The sequence below is a fragment of the Gossypium raimondii genome, chromosome 8, assembly GCF_025698545.1.
Source record: "Gossypium raimondii isolate GPD5lz chromosome 8, ASM2569854v1, whole genome shotgun sequence".
Classification (NCBI taxonomy): Eukaryota; Viridiplantae; Streptophyta; class Magnoliopsida; order Malvales; family Malvaceae; genus Gossypium; species Gossypium raimondii.
Window position 1 is genome coordinate 57,922,794 of NC_068572.1, and position 23,976 is coordinate 57,946,769.

Genomic DNA, 23,976 nt, shown 5'->3' on the forward strand with positions numbered 1-23,976 from the left:
GAGTCATCTTCTAACCCACAATCATCTGCAGCGTACGAGGTCCCTTCACCTGTTGACGTCGTAGGGAGTACGTCATCCCTTCTTCTACGCATTTGATAACGTCCCCAATTGGATGTAGATTTCCACCCACTAGAACTTGATGCCGTTCCCCAGTATGTATTTCCAGCATCAAACGTCGAGCCACCGACGTACATGTCCCATCCACCGACAGAGTGTCTTGCAGGGGATGTGCATTCGACACCACTATCGAACATGGGCTGTTCCGTATTTTGTAACCCGGTAACCGAGTGTCGGCCAGGGGTCGTGTATACATCTCGAACACTGGTCGCAAGTACATCAGTTGGCGATGTAAATTGTACATCTAACTCAATATAAGGTGCTCCACTAGCAAGATGAGTCTGCACCATTGCCTCCAAGCTACGAGCACCTTTTATGTCGAACGAGTCATATGTCACCGGATCAACAGAAGAACAAAATCGATACGTGATAGACAGAACTTTCATTGGCGTTGTTCCGAAAATTTTACGCCTAATTCTTTTACGAAGTTCTGTCAAATCTATGTTCTGGTTAAAAACCAGTCGCACCGTATTCTCCGACAAAAAAACAACACCATTCTCGATGTGGCAAACCTCACCATCGTAGTAAATAACAGTACTAATATGTTCACTCATATTTGAAACTCTAACCTTTTTAGCCTCTCTAAATTGTTTCTGTTGTGACTTATGCATTCTGAGAACATTTTACGCCTAATTTATAGCCTCATTAAACATACTCTTGTAGTAAAAGCGCGTCCACGAGGCGATTTTCTAAATTCTTCTCAAATAGCATCCTGCTAGAAGCGATTTTATACTATTTGCTCGAAAAGTCAAAAAATATTTCTTCCATGATCGATCAGAGTAAAAGCGCATCCACGAGTAGCGATTTACAAATTCTTCTCAAACGACATCTGTTAGAAGCGATTTTATACTATTTGCTTAGAAACGTCAAAAAAAAATATTTCTTCCATGACCTACTATAGCAAAAGCGCGTCCACGAGGGCGCAATTTCACAAATTTTCTCAAATAGCATCCTGCTAGAAGCGATTTTATACTATTTGATCAGAAACGTCGACTCAAAATTATTTCTTCCAAGACCTAAAAACCCTGAACCCTAAGCCCTAAAAGCCGAAAAAACCTAACGTGAGAAAAACAGAAAAATCGCGTCCCCTGACATCGCGCTAACGTGGACGCGATTTGCCGAAAAATAGACCATTCCGGTAAATAATTAAATAATGGGCCCATTTCAGTAATTTTTTTTAAAAAAGGGCTTTTTTTGGTAAAATGACCCTTTTTTTTTCTTTATTGTATAATTTTTCAGTACTTTTCTCATCCTTAAACCCGGTAGTACTTTCTAGGAGTTTAGACATATTGGTACTTGGTCCCAAAGAAAAGGGCAAAAGGGTAAACTCAACAAAATCCAAGGGTTTATGAAGGGTTTTAGCTCCACCTCCATACTCCCTAATAACCCCCATTTTCCCCTTGAATCTTCTCCTCCAATGGACTATCCCTTGCTGCCATTTTAACCAACCGCTTCCTCAGAAGATTCCTTTTCTACCCCTCGACTGCTTCTAAATCCCTTCCAATGCTGAAACTCCTATCTTCCACTTCTTCTCGTGTCCACTGCCTCACAACACCGACTCCGAGCCTCCGAATCAAACAGGAGCCCAATTCGTTGTTCTATGCATTGGGTCGACTTACCGGGTTGACTCAGAGGAGCCCTAAGAATTCGTTCTTCAGGGCTTGCTTCTGTTCTGATTCCAGCGATGGGTCTGGGTCGGGTTCTGGGTCCCAACCAGCGGTCGAGGTCGACGAAAAGGGAGCTGAGTCACAGTCCGGGTCAGACTCGAAAGCATCGTCCGCGATTGTGTCTACTTACCCCAAGCCAGAAGATTATTTGACGGTTGGTTTCGGAAATTATGAATCTTTTTTCGGTCGGAGTTTGTTTAGTAGCACAGTTTCAGGAAAAAAGTTTTTTTTCCCTATATTTTTTTTCTAAAATTTGTTGCTGTTAAAAAATTATGAAATTATCTGAATGTTCATTGGTTTTTGCTCTTCCAGGCTACTGTTCAGGTAAAATGGGCTCTTTTCATAACATTTATGGTGTAAATTTTTGTTGGACTTGAATAAAAAAAGTTTAGTATTGTGACATTGATCGGATTTGATGAAATGAGTGGAAATTAGTGAATTTACAAATCCATATTTTGTACTACTTTATTCTCCCTTGAACATAGTCAAACAAATTGTAAAGTTTTTTACTTAAAGGGTATGTCTTGAAATTATGAACTGCATTTCCAAATAAAGCTCGGTATTTGTTCTCTACCACATTTGTTTATTGAATTGTTTATGTTATTTGTTGCAGGTTTTGGCGTTACCTTTACCTCATAGACCCCTTTTCCCTGGATTCTATATGCCAATCTATGTCAAGGTATGACATACTGTCCACTTACATGGACTATGTAATTTTCCCATACGTTTTTTCCTTAGGGCAGTGATAATTTATGAAGTATGTAGTATGAGCTACATTGTTGAACTCTATGTTCTCTTATGGTATTACAGTTTATAGCTTGCAAAAATACAACATAAGTCGGTTATATGCACGTATAAAGTGTTCAATGATATTAATCAAATCCAAACTCTAGTTGGATTATTTCTTATGAATTTGATTGTAGATCTCATCTCGATCAACATGTATCTATGGCATTGCGGAGTTAATATGATGAACCTTGAAGTGGAGTGTTTCATGTATTTGATTTTTTAGAGCAAAATTGTTGTTTTATAACTCAAGAAATCTCCACTTGGTGCTCTGTATTCTTCTACTTAACTTTGGTGATAATATCCTGTTGAGTTTGTAACTAGCACCATTAGCTAGGACTTGCAGTCAATGGATTTGCTTAGCGTGATGCTTTCTTGTGCAGGATCCTAAGTTGTTAGCAGCTTTGCAAGAAAGCCGAAAGAGGCAAGCTCCATATGCTGGTGCTTTCCTTCTTAAAGATGAACCAGGGACTGAGTCTAGCACTAGTTCTGAAACAGAGAAAAGTGTATATGATATTAAGGGAAAGGAGTTGTTTAATCGACTCCATGAAGTTGGCACCCTTGCCCAGGTATGTAATTTTTTTTTTTTTGCTATTCTTTTAAGTAAAATAAGGTCCTTCTATATCTTGTTTGGTGTTAAGTGCAATAAATTTAATGGCAGTTAGAGATGTATACAACCACAAAACATGTCCCTTGATACATATATCTAGAATGTGATCTTTTCAGATCTCAAGCATCCAAGGAGACCAGGTTATCCTTATTGGTCACAGGCGGCTTCGAATTACAGAAATGGTGTGTGGGAACAATCCTGGATTTATCTTTTCACGTTCCAAAATTTGATGTTTGTTTAAAATTATCTATGTCCTACATAAGTGGAATCCTTGTTAAATGCAAAACATTCTGAACTTAACAATATGGTTTCTGAACAGGTCAGCGAAGATCCCCTTACAGTCAAAGTTGATCATCTCAAGGTACATTTTCTATATGTTATCATTTCCACAATTCTATGCTCAAGTTTGAAACATAGAGTTGATGGTTCCTAGCATGCAATCAATAGTTTATTGATGTATCAGTTCACCTAGTTGTCTTTATGATCCAGGAAAAACCTTATAACAAGGATGATGATGTCATAAAGGCAACATCATTTGAGGTTATATCAACCCTAAGAGATGTTTTGAAAACTAGTTCACTTTGGAGGGATCATGTTCAAACGTATAGTCAGGTGTGTTCTTTCTTCCAAAATTTTTATCTTCTCTTCATTTCTAGAGCTCCTAACTTCTCTTTGTACTTGTACTTTGCCTAAATTATTCCCTCAAAGTAGGTAGATTCTCCTTTGCATTTCACATCATATGTTCATCTTATATTTGCCAAGATACTTAAGCAAACATTCTGTGATCAAGTTTATTGTTACAACGAGTTAGTCTTATATAGAAATGGTTATATGTACATATTTATTTCAAAATGTACTAGTTGTTCTGATCAGTTAGCTTTCATGAGCTACCTGTGATATCTTTATTTTTCTGTTTTTTGTCTTCTTTCTCAATGAATGCAGCATATAGGTGATTTCAATTTTCCAAGATTGGCAGATTTTGGAGCTGCAATATCTGGTGCAAACAAATTGCAATGCCAACAAGTTCTTGAAGAGTTGGATGTAAGTTGCTTGGATATATATGTTACTGTTGGTCACTAATATTTGAGGGCCAGTTCTGGTTCTGTTTGTTCTGTATTTGAGGATACAGTTCACACGCTTCTATCATGTGAACTATGCTGTCCCGCTGTCTTCTCCTTATGGAATTTGTAACCTATTTGTTTGTTTTTATACATTCAGAGACTGGAGTAGTTATCTTCCTCATCTCTTTAAACTGTGCTATACTTTTAATAGGTGCATAAGCGTTTACAACTTACACTGGAATTAGTAAAAAAGGAAATGGAAATAAGCAAGATTCAGGTACTTCATAGAAGCTCTACATTGACCAAGCATTTTTGTTGTCATTTGATTTGGAGTGCTTCTAAACCGTTTGGAGGTTATTTTTAGGAATCAATTGCAAAAGCAATTGAGGAAAAGATTAGTGGTGAACAACGCCGATACTTGTTGAATGAGCAGCTTAAGGCAATAAAGAAGGTATTTGATTCCTCTGAAATGTTCTTTATGTATTTCTTGGGCGGTAATGCTTTTACCAAATTATCTTTATAAATTATGGTCAAATGTGTGTGTGTGTTTAAACTTTCTGTGCATTCAAGTCTATATTCTCAATTCCAACGCCTCTTAGAAATTAGAATTAAATTCATTTGTTCTGGTGCAGGAGCTTGGTTTGGAAACGGATGACAAAACCGCACTTTCAGGTTAGTTCTGTTTCATGATATATTTTGCAGAAAAGGAAGATGCTATTTAGCCTCCTGCTTTTCCTCTTTTATTCTCCTCTCTGTCTTTCTTTTATAAATGATGATTTGCAATCATGGATGCTTCTTTTGAACTAATTTGTTGTTGAAATTAGTGAATTTGCAAGCAAACTCTTCTAAAAAACAAGGTCCATAAATCTGTTTTTGAATTGCGTGTTAAAATCAGTTTGTGTCATTAGGGGTTATTTGGAAGTCCAAAAGTTCTGTACTTTTGAAACTATAGAATTTTTAGTTTTTTATTTTTGAATCATTTATGTGTCCTTTGATATATGGTTACTTTCTTTTGTTGCAGCAAAGTTCAAGGAAAGACTTGAACCAAATAGAGAAAAATGCCCACCTCATGTGTTGCAAGTTATAGAAGAGGAGCTAACAAAGCTGCAGCTGTTGGAGGCCAGTTCGAGTGAATTTAATGTAACTCGGAACTATCTGGATTGGTTAACAGTACTCCCTTGGGGAAATTACAGGTTCGGTTACTTCTGAGAAGGAACACTTGTTAAGATTTGGATTATGCAAGTCTCTGTATGATTCAGCAGTGAAAGCATATAAATATATATGTTAAATGAGTCCTGATTTTCAAATACAAGTGATTGTGATATCATGATCCGATAGCAGGTTTTGTTCATCCTGGCACAAGTAGTTCCATATATTAATATATAATCCTTTAATGGTTATGCATGAAAGTGGGAGCAAAATAGAAAAGGTCAACTCAGCAGACTTTAAGAATTCCATCTGTTTGCTTAACTCCAATGTCCTTCATTTCTCTATGCAGTGATGAAAATTTTGATGTTATTCGGGCACAAACAATTCTTGATGAAGATCATTATGGATTAACTGATGTTAAGGAAAGAATATTGGAATTTATAGCTGTTGGAAAACTCAGAGGAACTTCACAAGGTCAGTCTAGTTCTTTTCAATATAGAAAATACTGTTGAATGGATGTTTGATGTTTTTCTGTCTCAGTTGGTTTCATCTGGTAGTCATCTGCAATACTGTATCATTGAAACTGTTAATTTATTCTCATTTGATTACAGTCATAATAGCTGAAATTGCTTGAGGAAGTGCAGTCTTGTTCATGTGAAGTACGTTGGGAGAGCTTGAACATAAACGAGAGGGGGAAAAAATGTCCTGGCAAGAATTAAATAAAGACAACTTACTAGGCCTTTAGGATGAGCCATATTCGTTTAAAAGTTTTTCTTTAAAGAAAATTAGCCACAATTGACCTTTTCTACTTGTATTCCGTTGTAGTGAAGTAGCATTGATCAATCTCCACTTTGTACCTGAATATTCTAAACAACAGATTGCTGTGAGAGGAAATTCCAAACTAATTGCAGTAATAAATATATTTGGCTGCTCTGATAAATAAAATAATGCATGACATAGTAAACCAATTGTTTGTGTATGGTTGCTCAAATGTCTCACAGTTTTCTGTTAAGTTACTTCTATTAATTCTTTTACCTGTGGAATTGACATGGTTTTTGGCTTCTGTTTGATGAATCAAAGTCTCAAGAAACCAAACCTTTTTTATTCTTTCCTTTAATATAAATATGTTCTTGTAAGGAATAGCCTTGATATAGCCATCTCCTACGAGTTTGATTTTGATGTTGTGTAGTCTCCTAACATGGTTTTATTAAATTAATCTTGTCGAGTCCAATCATCATTGATGTGTGAAGGTTGAGGCTGTATAAATTGGCTGTCTATTTTTAATTTCAACATAACAGCATAGACTGATCCATGATCTTTTGTTGGTACAGGTAAAATTATCTGTCTCTCTGGCCCACCTGGAGTGGGCAAAACTAGTATTGGTCGTTCCATTGCCCGTGCTTTGAACCGTAAGTTCTTCCGGTTCTCTGTTGGAGGACTGTCTGATGTTGCTGAAATCAAGGTTGTTACCTTTCTGTGCTCTGATTAAGAATGTAAACATCTCAAACATCATTCTATTGATCCCTTCTGTTGTATCCTAATTTATATCCAGGGGCATCGTCGAACCTATATTGGTGCTATGCCAGGAAAGATGGTGCAGTGCCTGAAAAATGTGGGGACAGCAAACCCTCTTGTTCTAATTGATGAGATAGACAAGGTATCTTAATAGCTAATGCTTGAAAACTTTGAATTTATATTTTGTTTTTGGGTTAATGATTCACTCGTGCAATTCCTTGGATATGGGCTTTCTACCCTTCAGTCTTCTTGAATTTGATAATGGTTGACCGTTTGAATTCTAACATAATGGCAGCTGGGGAGGGGACATGCTGGCGATCCCGCAAGTGCGTTGCTTGAACTCCTTGATCCTGAGCAAAATGCTAACTTTTTAGACCACTATCTTGATGTGCCAATTGACCTATCAAAGGTGATGGTTGATTTAGAGGATCTATTTTGGCTTACTTCGCCTTTTGATAAATTTCAAGTTGTCGTGTAATATTTATGAGGGAAACTTGATGCCTCACACATCATGAGCATTTGGTTGCAGGTTTTGTTTGTTTGTACTGCTAATGTTGTGGACAACATACCAAACCCTCTCTTGGACAGAATGGAGGTCATTGCTATTGCTGGTTACATCGCTGATGAGAAAATGCACATTGCTAGAGATTACCTTGAGAAAACTGCACAAGAAACATGCGGTGTCAAACCTGAACAGGTCCTTTTGTTATCAGTTTTACCATGATGATAGTTCTGTTTCTGATGGATATATTTTGTAAAATGAAAAAAGGAGAGTGTTTTGACTTCTCTTCAAACTGTTTCTTCCAGGTTGAGGTAACTGATGCAGCTCTTCTTGGCTTAATAGAAAATTACTGCCGAGAAGCAGGAGTTAGGAACCTTCAAAAGCACATAGAGAAGATCTATCGTAAGGTTTTGCTCAACTGCCCATCTTATGATGATGAAACACATTTTGCGATGATTACTTGATTTCAATCATAAAGCATTACCTTAAACTGTCACTTGGGTTCACATGCACATTACACACTCCCTCTCTCTAGTCCATCATATGAATTGTATGGAATCTAGGACTTGGATTAAAAACTATGTTGGTGTATGGTAGATTGCTCTTCGACTTGTGAGAGAAGGATCATCCAATGAATCTGTCATTAGTGGAGAGGTAGTCCAACCTGCTGAAGCCAAAGCAGAAGTTGATGAAACTGATCAGCATGCAGCTGCAAATGAGACTGCTACTGAATCCTCAGTTCAGACAAGTGACCAGCCTAAGGATCCAAAGGTATTTTTAAAGTCATCCACATGATAAAAAAGGTTTGGGAATTGAGAAAGCTTCCAACATTTGTAGCAAAAAATGATTATGGCACCTTCAATAGTTTGTGCTAATTGTTAGGATATGATGCCCTTCTTGATTTAGTTTGAGAGAATGTGATCCTATTGCTTATTGTTCTAATTGGTCATTCAAAAATCTTTTCCTGCAGGATGCTACAGAAGCTGAGAAACTTAAGGAAACTGAAACAACTAAGGCAGTTGAGAAAGTGTTGGTTGATGCCTCAAATCTTGCCGATTTTGTTGGGAAACCAGTTTTCCATGCGGAGCGCATCTATGATCAGACTCCTGTTGGAGTTGTGATGGGTCTAGCTTGGACTGCCATGGGTGGTTCCACCTTGTACATTGAAACCACTGAAGTTGAGCAAGGAGAAGGGAAAGGTGCCCTTCATGTCACTGGTCAACTCGGAGATGTTATGAAAGAAAGTGCGCAAATTGCTCACACACTTGCCAGAACCATTTTGCTGGAGAAAGAACCTGATAACCCCTTCTTTGCCAATACCAAGCTCCATCTCCATGTTCCTGCTGGGGCCACCCCAAAAGATGGGCCCAGTGCTGGTTGCACCATGATCACTTCCATGCTATCCCTTGCCATGAAGATGCCTGTTAGGAAGGATCTAGCAATGACTGGGGAAGTGACTCTAACTGGGAAGATTCTTCCGATTGGAGGGGTAAGCATTCTCTACATTACTATATTAAAGTCCATTCATTCTCTACATTGGAATTCAATGGTTAAATACTTATCAGGCCTCTAACTGAAATAGAGTTTTATGATTATCTCTACGTAATATACTTCTCCATATTCATCTTTAAACTTACAAAAGTGAATTTCGAAATCATCAGGTGAAGGAGAAAACAATAGCAGCAAGGAGGAGCGAAGTGAAGAACATCATATTCCCGTCTGCTAACAAACGTGATTATGATGAGCTTGCACCAAATGTAAGAGAAGGTCTTGATGTGCACTTTGTAGATGACTACAGTCAGATATTCAATTTAGCATTTGATAATAACACAGGAAATTAGTTTCTTATGGTTTTAAATAACACCATTTTCCTGGGTTTCTGCCTGAATATTCCTTGTAATTGATTTGGGAACGAAAACCCAATTTTGTATTGTGGTACACCAACATTTTAAATCAAGAAATTACAGAGTGGAGCACAAATTTGTGATCAGATATTCAGAAATGAGAAATGAAGTGGCAAAACATTTCAGTTTCCAGTTGTTAGACGTCGTCATTTATTCTAAATTGACTCATAAAAGCCATGGTCATCCCATTTTCGAAGCCGAAACAAACTTATTAGGACACTTGTGAGTATTAGTTTCTCACTTTCTCTTTCCTTTCAATCAATGAAGTATGTGGTTGGAGACATAATTAGATTTTGTCAGGTTCAAATTTTTTCATTTTCATTCCTTCTCTGTATTGATAAAAAAATGAAAAAGAAAAGAATGAAACATGTTCTTTGAATTAAACATAATCATTCTTTAGCCTTATCCTTCGAACTTAGAAGATTTGTTGTTAGGTTATTTATTCAAGCTTAAAGTTTGAGGAGGTTTGAACAAAAATATTATATCTGAATAATTAATTTAGGACAAATATTATATCTGAAAAATTAGCTTAGGTAAAAATGGTAAGTTTAAAATATAATTTGAGTTTAAGTTTCAATATTCAAAGCTCGAACATGATTTTTTTTCAAAATAATTAATTTAATATTTATAAAACTATTATTATTATTCCAGTATTGATATATATAATTAATTTTAAAGTCACCAGATAAATTAGAGAAAAAAATCGATTATTGGATTTTGATGATTAAGCCTAAGTGATTACCTAGTTCTCAAATTATTTTTAATTATAATTAACTATATTAAACTTAATTTGAAAAAGTCACCAATTCTACCTAGCATAGGAGTGGAAGGGAAATAAAAAAAAGCTGATGTCGAGAAGAAGAGCCGCTAGACGGGTGATGCGAATGCAGATTTGGCAGCGGGGGAACGTGTATCCTTCAAAGGTAAGTTGTCACAATCTTTCAGATCATTTAGCTTGGTTGATGAAGGAATGGAGGAAGAGGACCTTGATCGACAAGATGAGGATGTTATTACGGACTACATTGATGGAATCCCTTCTATCAAAATTTTAGATCGATTTCATCATCTAATTGAGCAAAGCATGGTGAAAGTCGTGATCATAAAATTACTACGTAGGAGGATCGGTTTTAGTAGTATGGCAAAGATTCCAAGCTCATGGAAGCTGTAACTAAATGGCAATTGAACTTGGAAAACAACTATTATTTAGTCAAATTCCATTTCATAGAGGATTATACTAAAGTTCTTTCAAAGGGTTCATAGGTAGTGTTTGGCCAATACTTAGCTTCATAACTTTTCTTAAATGAAATTGACCATTTTTCTTAACAAATATTTGGGCTCTGATAGTAAATTAACTTAATTGGATTGGTTTAGGTAACTTAATAACATATATTGAAGATTTGAGAACTTGTCCTAGATTTTGGTAGCATATCCGAAAGATTTAAGATCTTATCTTGAACTTATTGAAGATATTTTATATGTTGATTGTAATACCCGATTTTGGCCCTGGTAAAAGGCCCTAATTACAATCGGCCCATATGGCCCAAGCCCAATACAATCTTGGCCCAAAATCGAAACAAGATTAGAAACCCTAGCAAGTTCCGACCATCGCATGCATGATGAGTCGCCAGTAGCCTCTTCCTCGCGCGTCTTTGCACCATGCATACATACCTCTTCCACGGCCTCTGTACCTGCGAAAAAAGTGGATCTAAACAACACCAGCACAACAATGACAAAAAAGGCAACAGAGGAGAAGATAGAGCTGTCCATGGGCCGAGCGGCCTGGCCCGGCCCGACGGCCCGCCCGAAATATGGGAGGGTTCGGGTAAAAATATAGGCCTGAAATATGGGCTTGGGCAAAAAATGAGGCTCGTTTAGAAAACGGGCTGGGCCTCGGGTAAAAAAATTTTGGCCCGGGCCCGACCCGAAAATATATTAAATATATATTTTTTATTTTTAAAATATAATAGTTAATTTTAGTTTTAATTTTAAGTTTTTAATTTTTAGTTTTATTTTTCACTTTCCCACGCCGATAGTCTATCTTCAAAATTCCAAAATCCCTAACCCTGTGCCTTCTAAAATCCCTAACCCCGTCTATCTGTCTCCATCGATCCACCTTCAGTTCTCCAACAGAATCGCAATTAAGGTAAACCCGAAACTGTTTGTTTATTCTTTAAATGATACCTGAATGGAAGTAGTGTAGGATCTTATGATAATATCAGAGAATTGATCGGGTGTATAGATTCTGTTAATCGTAGTAGTTCTGAATATAATCACTGCTTCCTGCACTCAAAAGATGTTTTTCTCATTTTCTTCCTGCTTCCTGCTTCCTAAAATTATATATAATCACTATTTCAACTGGATTCTTCTCAATTTCTTCAATGGAATCCAAACCCAAATCTTCAAAAATAAACAGCGAACGCGACAAAACAAGTAAGAACCTTGGATCAGGTAGCTTAATAACGAAAAGGGTGTCTGGATTTAACGAAATCCTTGAACTCTGCAACTGATTGTAGTTATGGGGTTTTGGTCAAGAGTCGAGACCGACCACCTTCCATCTCCATTTCAAATGGTCGGATCTGTAGCTAAAAGAGCTTAATTTTCGCATGGTTTGGCTAAAGGGTACCTTTTGATTGTTGGGAAAAAGAACCCTTACCCTTCGCACAAATTTGTGGAAAACAAATGATAAAAACAGAGACAAAAGCTGAACACAGCTAAGAAAAAAAAGATGCTTTAGAGGATGAAGGGGGAGAGTGATTTAAGAGTGGGCTCTTTTTTGGTCAGCTTTAAAATAGGGGAGAGTTAAAATTATAAGCAAAGGAAGAAGGTATGAATATGGGGTTTGATGAGCTGTGGGTTGTGTACCGATGTGTAATTTTAAAAACGGGCCGGGCCCGGGCTCCATTTTTTTCCCCGGACCGGGCTAGAACAAAATCCCAGGCCCATATTTCGGGCTGGGCCGGGCCTAGAAAGCGGGCTGAAAATTTTTTTGGGCCCGGCGGGGCCCATGGACAACTCTAGGAGAAGATCATAGTAATTTATTTTTTATTATTCGCTGTAAATTGATGGATTCTGGCTATATAAAGCCATTTCATTTTCTGTAATGAAGGGGGAAAATGGAAAAAAAGAGGGGATTTTTTAGTGTAAGGAGATAAGAAGAAAAAGAGAAAAAAACAGATTCAAAAAATATTTGAACAACAGAGGTGATTATTTTTTGGTTTTTAGTTTACTTTGTGGGCGTGCGTTTTATCCATTTATTCATTTAGTTTTATTTTTTTTATCTATTTTTAACTTAAAATATCAAAAGGGAGAGGGAAAACTTACCTTTTCGCCGGAATCGCTGAGTTGGTGCCTTCTCCGTCGCGATTGGAGACTGGGGCATCGACGGAGGCCGTAGGGTGGCTTGAACGGCGGCGGTAGTGAGGAGAGCAAAACCCTAGCAAAGGGCTCCTCTGTTGTTTTAAAACAAAGGAAAAGAATGAATTTTTTTTTTAGAAAAATTGATTTTATAACGGTCATGAAAGCAGCGCCGTTTGAGGTGCCTTGATGGCCTCAAACGACGTCGTATAGGCCGAAACCCGGCGACCCGACCCGAAAGGCACTAGATCCGCGTGTTTTATAGCGCATGGATAAATTGCGCAATTGGTCCCTTGTTTTTTTACAGTGTATTTAAATCAATCTTCCATTTCCTTTAAATTTAGCCCCATATTTTTTTTGTGTTTCAATTTGGTCTTTCGCTGCGCAGCGTTTTGGAGGGTGGGATTAATTTCCCTTTTGGTCCTCCCTTGTTGTTTGATCATTCAAGTTGGTCCTGTCTGTAATAACAGATTTTGCCCGGGTACAAATAATAAAAGGGGCCCAAATAGATACCAGTCCAATTACAACAACATTACAAACGGGCCACAAGGCCCAAACCAAAACAAATGACAGGCCACAAGGCCCGAAACTTAGTAGCCCAAAAAACAGTGGCAGAAACCCTAGGGTTTCTGAGAGAGCCTCCAACCGCCGCAACTCCAAATCTTGGCCGAATCTCCATGGGTTCACCTGCATAGCAAGAAAACACGAAAATGGAAAGGGAATCAAGAATATTTGAAAATCAAATCAAGAGCAAATTTCTTTCTTTTTTTTAGATTTATTTCATACGACTATAAAAAAGCCACAAACATACTGTAAAAGTGATCGGATTTTCGAAATCAGAAATAAAATATACTATTACTTTCACAACCAAAACAGAGTTCAAGTAAGAAAGCAGAATCGATTCAAAGGTTGCTATTAACAGTTTATTATTTTCTTGTTAGATTATATGTTTCATTTACTTATTTGCATGCAAATAAACTGAGTAAAAAGAAAGAGACAACTTTTCTTTGATTCTGGAGCGTTCGAGGGAGCCACGCCAAGGATCAGTGGCTGGAAACCGAAGCGTTTCCTTGACTTTTTGCGTTTTCGTTGATATTTTGAAAACTCGAACCACGATTCGGGTTTAGGAAGGCCAAAAGGCGAATGGGAAATTTCCCTTTTAAGCCACCACAAGCGGCGGCACTGCGCGAGAACAACGGCGGCGCGATGGCCGATGACGTCGATCGATGACGGCCGGTGGTGGAGGATGAAGAGTTGAGAGGTTTTTTGTTGTTGATAGATTTGTTTTTTTTTAAAAAAATGAATAAAATGAAAATTGGGGTTTAATTTTGGGCTTAAATAACGAATTGAAAACGGCGCCGTTTTGGTGGGGGAGAATCCGCGCGTTGACCCGACCCGGACACAGGATCCGCGTGTTTTTACACGGAGGGGCAAATTGCACTTTTAGCCCCTCCGCCTTTAAATATCTTTACAATTAGGTTTTTTTATTTTATTTTTTTAATTCGCTCTTTAATTTATTTTAATTTCAATTTGACCCTTCTTGAACGACACCGTTTTAGAGGAGAAGGGAAAAATTACCCTTCCAGCCCCTCTATGTAATCCGCGTGTTCAATTTGGTCCTCCAGATTTTATTTATTTGCGAATTCACCCCTATTTTTTACCTGCTACCCAATTTAGTCCTTTTTTCATATTTTTCTTAAAATCAGTATATCTAATAATTTTTTTTTGAAATTATTGTTATTATTATATGTATATATATATGAATGTTTCCTTCGTATGTATTTATACCTTAAAAACTAATATTTCTTGTATATTTTTTAGATACATGTTTTATTAATTTTGATATTATTTAATTATTTATATATTTTCTTGGGCACATGTATTTTTTTAATTTATTTCAATCATCTGTTTATTAATTTAGGTTTACATATTTTTATCTTGTTTGTTTATTTAATATTTTGCAGGCCATTATGTTATTTATTTGTTCATATATTTGCATTATTTTTATGCTATCGTAGTATTATTGCATTATATATTTAATGTAGCATAACATTACATTTTTTTACTTGATTTTTTTAAAATCAAACTTTTTCAAAATGGATATTCTTTTAATTAAAATAAAAGCTCATTATTGGGAATTCAACACGTTGTGTCCTAACGTATTGGATGTGGCGCATTGATTTCTCGAAATGAAGATTTTTTAAAAAAAATCATAAAGGAAATTTTCCGAGTTTGAGATTCTAAAGGAATTGTGCCCTAACGTATTGGGTGTGGTTTCTTAAATCTTGGATGAGTGGATGTTCTTTTAAAGTTTTATTGTTAAAGTATCCTGACCTAATTCATTTTGGAGGAAATTAGAATGTTGTGCCCTAACGTATTGGGTGTGGCGTTTTTGTTTCTTTGAATCGAAAAGGGTCTTAATATGCAACGTTTTAAGTTTTTTTAAAGATTATATTTTTCATATTCTCGACCTTAAGGCACTAATTAATTAACTAGGTACCAATTTTGGGCGTTACGAGGGTGCTAATCCTTCCTCGTACGTAACTGACTCCCGGATCCATTTTTCTAAAACTCGTAGACCAAAGCCATTTTTTTGGTGATCCAATCACACCCTAATAAAAGATTGGTGGCGACTCCCAATTTTAATTTTTTTTAAAAAGTCGACAACCTAAATTTTTTTTGTTTTCAAAAAATGGTTTCGACACTGTCTTTTAGTTTGCTTCGAATCTGCCCCATTTTTTTCGTTTTTAATTCAATCTAGTCCATTTTTTTAGTTATTTTATTATTTAGTTATTTTTGTTGTTGTTATTATTATTATATTGATACACGCATTTTTTTATAATATATATGCATTTTTTTATATAATATATATTTTTAACTCTTATAAATACATGCATATACTTCATACATTTATTATTATTATTATTTTACTTTCAAAACTTTTATATACTTTATATTTTATATATACATATACATTTTATAACACATATACACTTTCCACATTTTATAATTTAAAATACACATACACTTTCTATAATATATTTATGTACACGTTTTATTCTTTATATATATTTTTATTCCTTCGTCTATTTATTGATTTAGGTTTTCATTTACATTTTAAAAGAATGTCCTTTTTTATTTGCTTATTCATTTGATATTTTGCATGTCGTTGTTTATTTTTATGTGTATTGGTTTCATTTATTTATTTGTATACGATATTTCTATGCCATTGTTATATTTATTATTGTTGTATTTATTATTGTGGCATATATATATTATAATATTACGTCATCTTTTTACTCGATTTTAAAAATAGAACTTTTCAAAATAGGGATAATACTCGTATTTAGGATTTTCAAGAAAATCGAGCCCTAACGTATTGGGTTCCGATTTTTTTTTGTAAAATCTAACAATCGAGGATTGCTCTTTAATCAAACAAAATAAAACCTGTCATCGGGAATTCAATATGTTGTGTCCTAACGTATTGGATGTGACACGTTGATTTCTCGAGATAAAGATTTTTTAAATAAAGGAAATATTGAAAGTTTGAGATTTTAAGAAATCGTGCCCTAACGTATTGGGCTGCGGTTTCTTCATAAATTTTAAACAATTAGATATTTTCATAAATTTTATTATACGGGTTTTTTTGGACCAACTCATCTTGAAGAGAATAAAATGTTGTGCCCTAACGCATTGGGTGTGACATTTTTCTTTTCAAAAAGAGAAAGTCTTAATAAATAATTTAATTTAACTAAGGATAGTATTTTTTTAAACTCTCGACTTTAAGACATTAATTAATCAATTTGGTACCAATTTTTGGGTGTTACGAGAGTGCTAATCCTTCCTCGTACGTAACTGACTCCCGAATCTGTTTTTCTGAAACTCGTAGACCAAAGTTGTTTTTTGGGTGATCCAACCACACCTTAATAAAAAATTGGTGGCGACGCCAAAATTTTCATCGACACCTAATTTTTGTTTTTTTAAAAAATAAAAATGGTTTCGACATTGATTATCTTATAATTTTGATGGAAAGGTTGATAGTAATTGACTTTTAGTTTAACAAGTATTCGAACTCTTATATATTGAAAGGTTTGTGTATGTAAAAGGGTGGAGAATTTTAACACGTATTCAGTTATAAGGTTTGTGTATGTAAAAAGGTGAAAAATTTTAGCACTTACTCTATTATTTGGAACTTGTCTTCCAAAGTGCATTTTGTAAGTAATCAAGTGAGTTACTTGATTTACAAACAAAACTTTTAGGAGGGAAATTTAGAGAAGAGTGATTTAGGTGTTAGGTGCAAAAATGAATTTACTAATTTGGTAAGTGTTGCTGTTTGTAACTATATATACGAAGTTTTAAAAAAATACATTATCTCTAGGTCCGTAAACGTAGAAAAATCGACCTACATAAACATATTAAGTGTTGATTGTTTTTTTTGGTCACCTGTGCTTGAAGAAGCACCGTTTAGTTTACTTGCAATTACTGTTTTTATTCTTTCAGACTCTGTGACTAAGGGGCAGCCAAAGATGTTTGAAGTCAGATAGTGTCAATTGCTTCGCGACACATGGTTTTCACTTTCAATCTTAGTGGATTATTGATAATATTTCATGTGCTATTAACCTTGTTGTAAACGGGAGCAATTTTGAGACATTGTTTTTGGCTTGGTCTGCTGGAATATTTGGCGACAATGAAATTCAGTTCTTTTTGGTTTAGAGAACTATAAATCTTATGAGATTATAAGCGACAGTTTGGCATCGCAAGACACATCACCAGTGCCATCACAAAAAATATTAAAAGAACACCACAAGAATCTAAACATCCGGTGTGGAATTATCCGGAACGGATGGATAAAATTCAACACTGATGATGCAGTTTTGAGTAACTCAGCTTCAGCCTCTACTCGGGGCTTTTCAAGATTGCAAACGATCTTGGGTGTTGGTGTCTAGCAAACAACTGTGACACTGTAATGTTCTACATGCAGAGCTATGTGCCATTTTTGAAATTGGCGTGGGATCATGGAGTTCGTAAACTACTAGTTCAAAGTGATAATTTGAGTGCCATTCCAATATTATCTGAGACCTTAGAAAATAGCTGAGACTTAAACTTTGATATGAAGAATTTAGGAGATTTGAAAAAGGCTATACGAAATCAAGTTTGTTCATATTCCTCGATGGACTATATTGTTGCTGATTGGATGGCATAATTGGCCTACGGGAAATCAAGTTTGCTCATATTCCTTAATGGCCGTATGGCAAAAATAAAGTATTCTTGCTGTGCACTGTATAATTTCCCATCAAAAATTAAAAGTTGATATTTGATAGACTGAAAGTGTAATCTCTTTTATTTCACAATCCATTTTAAAAAATTGACATGTGTTTTTTTTAAATATTTATTTTTAATATTTTATTATACCGGTATGGAACACTTGTTAATCTCTTAGGTGGAATCTAAAAATTTAACTGCAATGTATCAAATATTTCCCAAAAAATCAATAACTTTTATATGATATTTAAAAAAACTTACATAAAACTTTTAATTTTTTCTCTATTTTAAATATGAAATATTTTAATCTTATATCATAAAAATTAAAATTAATTATAAAACAATTCAAAATTAAAAATTAATTCAATTTCAGATAATCACAAAATTTTTAACTTATATTCTATAATTTGTTCAACTGATCAATTTTTATTTTTTTAAAATTTTTTCCTTAACCTTGTAATGGTTATAATCTTGCTTTTTTTCTTTTTCTTTTCTATATTAATGTTAGAGTTGTGTGAGTTAAATTTTGTTTAATCTAACCTGAAAAATTTGAGGTGGAACAAAATTAGAGATCTGTGAGCTGAAGGTCCGAGGGCCAAAACTTGTGTAATTGAAAATATATTGTAATGTTGTTTTTCAACATTAATAAAATTTTCTTTTCTATCCATGAATTTTTTGGATAAGTTTTTTTACACAAAATCTGTGTGTTCTTATTTTTTATTACTTTATCGATGTTTATTATAACATATATTAATAATGTTGTTAGTGGGGCACTGATGATTTAATGTCATAGTTGTCTTTTATTTTTAACAAAAACAAAGCAAATTAGAAATCGTGGTCACGCGCTAATCTCCTTAAACTACACTGTATTAATATAATACTTAAATGCATTTTATGTTTAAATTTAATATTATATTTTTTATTATTTGTCAAGTCATAATCATATTATTTAAATAGCTAATTGCTTTGCTTTGTTCGTAAGATGGCTGCGCCATCCAATTCCAATCATTAAGTCGTCAAACTCAGCCGTTTTCTTTTCTCTTTTGTTTTTGGGTTGGAAATGTGGCCAAATATTTCATTATATTTTTATAACCATAAATCCATAATTTATTATATATATATTTCAATAAAAACTTATTATTAAGAGTGTATTTAGACAAAACAAAGTAATTAATTTTACATTGTAATTTTCAATGTTGATAGAATAAATTATAATTACACATCTACGTAATTTACTTACAAATTTTATTTTATTTTATTCTTTCAACTATTCTATAATAACAGAATTAAAAAATCACTTGAAAAAAATACTTCAATCATTATATGTCATTTTCTTATAGTAACTTAAAAAAAGTAAATAAAAGGTTAATTATATTATTCATACAATATTGCTCTTACAAAATGCCATTTTAGGTTTGACTTTAACACTTGTAATAAATAAATAAAAATATTTTTTTCAAAAATTATATTTGATCCAGTTTCATTTTAATTCATAAGTTCAAAAACCATTATTATATCAGCAAATTAAATTACATTTTATTTAATTTTAATTAATTTTAATATTTTACAAAAAGAAATATTTTGTTTCTAAAGTAAAAAAAAACTTTAAAATGTTACATAAAAATATTGTTAATTTCAGAAAAATTCGAAATAATAAAAATTAGGTTTAAATCAATATGATCATTTATGGCATTGTATTTGTTTTCAAAAACAATAAAAATTAATCACGAGAATTAAGTGAGATTCCAACCTTAAGGCTCCATATGAAATTAACCTATTCCATGAATGTACTTAGAGTGATTAATCACTAGGTACAATTCCTACCCCTAAACTTTATATATTAAAAGATAATTAAGAATAAATAAATAAGAGGATAAACAAAACGTAGTTTACGTAGACGTAGGAGGAGGAATCGTTGTGTATAAAACCAAATTCTCGGTACCTACTCTCTCTCTGAAATCTGTTCGAATATTTTCCTTTGCATTCGGCACTTTATTTCATCTTGTCTCCGCTATAATTCCTCAAACAGCTCAAACTTTAATAGATTTCCGTATCTTCTTCTTCCTCCCCTACTCTCCTGTTTGTTTGATTGAAGACTCTTTATATATATATGGAGTCTGGCGTTTTTGTTCCGGATGATAATATGAATATTCCTATGAACTTTGATTTTCTCTTCGGGAGCTGCTCACAGTCCACTCCACAGGTTTTTCTTTTCTCTTTTATTTTGCAGTAATTTCTGACCTTTTCCTTTTCTTGTTTTGAAGTTGCACCCAGGAGGAGTTTACTGCATTTTTTTTTCTTGATTGATTGCTTTAAGCGTGAGGCTAATGTTGTGTAATGCATATTTTCATGGTTTATACTTAATAATAATGATTAAATGATAGATTCATGGTGAAGACTTTGATGTAATTAACCATTTTGCAAACTATTTTGATCCTTAATTTAAGTATAATTCATTATTTGTTTAATTATTGTCACAGGTTAACTCATATGATCAGGAGGCTCTTCAAATGTTACCTGTTCTTGGTTTAAAACTTTCAAAAACACCAGATTTCCTGGAAAAGCTACAGAAACTAACCCAACAACAATTACAAAACTCCAATGTCAGACAGCAACCAAATTCTAACGTTGGTCGTGGTTCTATCTCAGCTACACCAAAGTCAAAGGATGTTTTCCTACAAACAATTAATAAGATCAAAGCTGAAAACTTCCCAATTTCTTTGCTTAAGATTGGCTCATGGCAGGTATAAATTCATTCATTTCTATATATGTAAGTGACACCAGTCCCGAGTTCAATCCTTACACTTTTCTCAAATAAATGGTGGTTGCAGAGGGTATCAAGAAATGAAGGTGACTTGGTTGGAAAGTGCTATTTTTCAAAAAAGAAGCTGGTTTGGGAATTCTTGGAAAATGGTTTGAAAAGCAAGATCGAAATTCAGTGGACTGATATCACCTCCATGAAGGTTTCCATGCCAGAAAATCAACCTGCAGTTCTTGAAATTGAGTTAAATCAACCACCAACATTTCATCATGAGATTGACCCACAACCAAGGAAGCACACTCAATGGAGACTTGTTCCAGACTTCACCGGCGGACAAGCTCTTACTTACAGGTTAATATTATGCGCATGAAATGTAAAATATTATTGGTTCATTTAATTCTCTTCGTTAATTTCCAACATATGTGTGTTTTATTAGGAGACACCGCCTTAGATGTCCTCCAGGATTACTTAACAAGCCCCTTGAGAAGCTTTTGAATAGTGACAGTCGATTGCTTCAATTGATTCAACAAGGTTTTCCAACAAAGTCACCATACTTTAAATACTCTTTAGACTTTGGTGGAAAAGGATATATCAATTTTGAACATCAACAACAACAGAAGCAACCATTTTCATTCATATCCAATATGAATGATTCACATTCACCTCTACCAGGTATTTTATATACTTAATTTCAATCCATATATATAAACTTGCAAACTAACACATTTCCATGTATAATACTAGTTGTGCCAGTCTGGGATCAATGGATGAGCAGTACTGATCAAATCTGCAATCAAATACAAATGCCACTCTGGGGTCAAGAAGCTATGAATGATCAACTTGCAGGACTTCAAACACTAAATGATCATCAAAACATGTCGTTGGTCGATTTCGATGATGGGATTGACATGGTTTACAAAAATGAGCAGAATGTGATTGATAATAATGTTGTAGCTATGAGCAACGATTGCTCAAGCTGCACTGGTGGTGGTAGCTTCAGTTATCCGCAAGCTAATAATTGGCTGTTACAGTTTCAAAGTCTTGAAGAGAACATGAACATGGTAAATGGCAATAACTTGTATTTGTCTGCAAATTCTGAGCCAACCATGCGTTACTTTTCCAATAGTCAATGACTGAGATTGGACCTGCAGTATTTTGAAGATAGGAAAGTATCACTATCATGCATGCTGTAAATCATGAGATGATATAGGAAGATTGTTTTATTCTTTTTTTGGTTTCTGTATTTAGTTTGTTTCTTCAGTTGAGTTCTAAATTTTCATTATCAATATACCTACTTCTCTAGATACGTGGCACACACAGACTAACTCTCTCTTCTTCTTTTTTTTCATTTTATAAAAATGGTTTATTTTCAATTTTAATTCTTCTAATATACTTAAATTTAATATTTAATCATTATATTCTAATTTCTAACATAATTTGGTCTCTATATTTTTATAATTTTATTAACTAGTTCAAATAGTTAATATTTTAACTATTCAATTAAAATATTATGTGGTTATAAATAATTTGAAAACAAATTTTTAAATCCATAAAGTAAAGAGATTAAATTCTTGAAAATAAAAGTTGGAGGACTAAATTTCAAACGTACGAAGTGTAGAAAGTTAGAGTAATGGTTGTTTGAACCGGACCGAACCGACCGGGTATCGATCTGGAGAGAGGAATCAGATTGGTTGACCCGAGAACCCGTATAAGTAGGTTAAACGAAACTAAAAAATTAATTGAACTGATTTTTTTAATATCTTTTGATGATTCATTTAATCAAATCGTATGAGTCAGTGGCCTAATCAATTTAATTACCAACTTAATTTTGAAAATTTTGCTTAAAATATATTTAATTTTTAAAATTTTAATTTATAATTTAATACAAATAAATAATCAAAGGTATAGATGGAGTATCCTATAATGATTACGTTAAGCAGGAAATATAGGTAAGGTGGTGTGAAGGGACAAAAATGAAGTTGTAAGTAAGATGAGTCGTCTTGCCTGCATGAATTTAAAAAATGAGTCCACAACGTAAGGCAAAGGTCAAAGATAACTCTTAAAAATGATGATTATGATGACACGACGGCTTGTTAATTAAATATGTAAACAAGAAACCGAGTGAATCACAAGTCAAAACCCTATTTCATATGGCTGCTTTGCATTAACAGAGCAAGTAATGGAACATTATTTAGTAGGTTTTTTTTTTTATATATATATAATATAACGAATTATCATTAGAAACGTGTTTCCCAATCAAGGATGGTTTTTCAGGTTAATATTCCATATGATCATATATTCTTCCGTATGTTCATGTATTTTGGACGCACATCGAGCAAATGCAGCGTAGGTGTTTTTTTTTTTTTTTTAATAAAACAAATGAAGCGTAGTTATTACACATATTTTGGTGAATTATAAAAACAATGTGAAAGTAGGTTTTCATTAATAAAGTTAAGGGCAATAAAAAGGATAAAGTCTATTTATATTCAAATAATAATAATCTTTATGGATTTTGGTTAGGGAAGTGCGGCTGCTGCCGTGAGTAGGGCTACAAAGAAAGTGCAATGACGGGAGGATGAATCTTCGGATGGGGGAACTATAGGGATGGAGAAGGATTTGGAAACCCTAGTGTCTTTCAAAGACAAATTCCTTTGTGGAAGTTCGAGGACTAAAGAGGGATGATTTTGAGGATGATGATTTTGATAGAAAATTGGATTTGAAAAATATAGCAGAAAAATAGGTTTAAGGAAAAATCAATGATTTAAAATTTTTTTCAAAAAATATGAACTTAGTTGTGTTATCTAAAGTAATAAACATAAAGTCCCACTAGGAGTCTAATTTTTTCACTGCTCTACCAACAAAAAACCACTACAGCCGACCATCCACCGAATCGTAGTTGCCATAGTCATCGTGCTCGATAGTGTCATCGTCGGTGCGACACCCTTGGCACCCCGAACCATCGTCGATTTGCCTGAATGGGCCTGCCCGGCTCGGCACCTCCTCGTGAGGCTGTCGATTTTGTGGCTAGGGCTAGGCTGACCATTCGAACGACTGGTCTTACGCCCAACCTACCCCTCTTCCCTGATCGGTAGGTGCTTGCCCAGGCCGGTTGTTCTCATGACCAGCCGCACGGGGTGTAGCATCCCTCGGCTAGGCGTTCGCATGCCTACCCTGATGTTGCCGATGGGGTTGGCCGAAACCCCTAACAGGTTGTTCAAACAACTTGCTGCCATGGTCGGGGCACCATTGGCCAAACATTCGCATACCTAACTGGGGCGACAGCTGCTT

At 34.6% G+C, this 23,976-nt stretch overlaps 2 protein-coding genes across 2 annotated transcripts; both read left to right on the plus strand.

The window, feature by feature from the left end:
- Nucleotides 1-1,454: 1,454 nt before the first annotated feature.
- LOC105792469 (lon protease homolog 1, mitochondrial) lies at nt 1,455-9,443 on the plus strand. Its single transcript, XM_012621060.2, has 20 exons — nt 1,455-1,938; nt 2,398-2,463; nt 2,954-3,139; nt 3,297-3,362; nt 3,500-3,541; nt 3,670-3,792; nt 4,123-4,221; nt 4,453-4,518; nt 4,606-4,692; nt 4,874-4,913; nt 5,263-5,434; nt 5,740-5,864; nt 6,722-6,852; nt 6,943-7,047; nt 7,201-7,314; nt 7,435-7,602; nt 7,713-7,814; nt 8,005-8,178; nt 8,378-8,896; nt 9,069-9,443. Exons 1-20 carry the CDS (start codon nt 1,621-1,623, stop codon nt 9,246-9,248), a joined length of 2,883 nt encoding a protein of 960 aa, XP_012476514.1. The 5' UTR covers nt 1,455-1,620; the 3' UTR covers nt 9,249-9,443.
- Nucleotides 9,444-19,909: 10,466 nt separating this feature from the next.
- Nucleotides 19,910-21,821, plus strand: LOC105793710 (uncharacterized). Its single transcript, XM_012622553.2, has 5 exons — nt 19,910-20,130; nt 20,408-20,671; nt 20,759-21,039; nt 21,125-21,360; nt 21,433-21,821. Exons 1-5 carry the CDS (start codon nt 20,038-20,040, stop codon nt 21,819-21,821), a joined length of 1,263 nt encoding a protein of 420 aa, XP_012478007.1. The 5' UTR covers nt 19,910-20,037.
- Nucleotides 21,822-23,976: the final 2,155 nt, after the last annotated feature.

Bases quoted from the DNA above. Each gene is read 5' to 3' on its own strand.
- LOC105792469 (XM_012621060.2), top strand. From the start codon at position 1,621: ATGCTGAAACTCCTATCTTCCACTTCTTCTCGTGTCCACTGCCTCACA. The intron at 4,693-4,873 runs GTATTTGATTCC...GTTCTGGTGCAG, and splicing joins AGCTTAAGGCAATAAAGAAG to GAGCTTGGTTTGGAAACGGA. The intron at 6,853-6,942 runs GTTGTTACCTTT...ATTTATATCCAG, and splicing joins CTGATGTTGCTGAAATCAAG to GGGCATCGTCGAACCTATAT.
- LOC105793710 (XM_012622553.2), top strand. From the start codon at position 20,038: ATGGAGTCTGGCGTTTTTGTTCCGGATGATAATATGAATATTCCTATG. The intron at 20,672-20,758 runs GTATAAATTCAT...TGGTGGTTGCAG, and splicing joins TTAAGATTGGCTCATGGCAG to AGGGTATCAAGAAATGAAGG. The intron at 21,361-21,432 runs GTATTTTATATA...GTATAATACTAG, and splicing joins TTCACATTCACCTCTACCAG to TTGTGCCAGTCTGGGATCAA.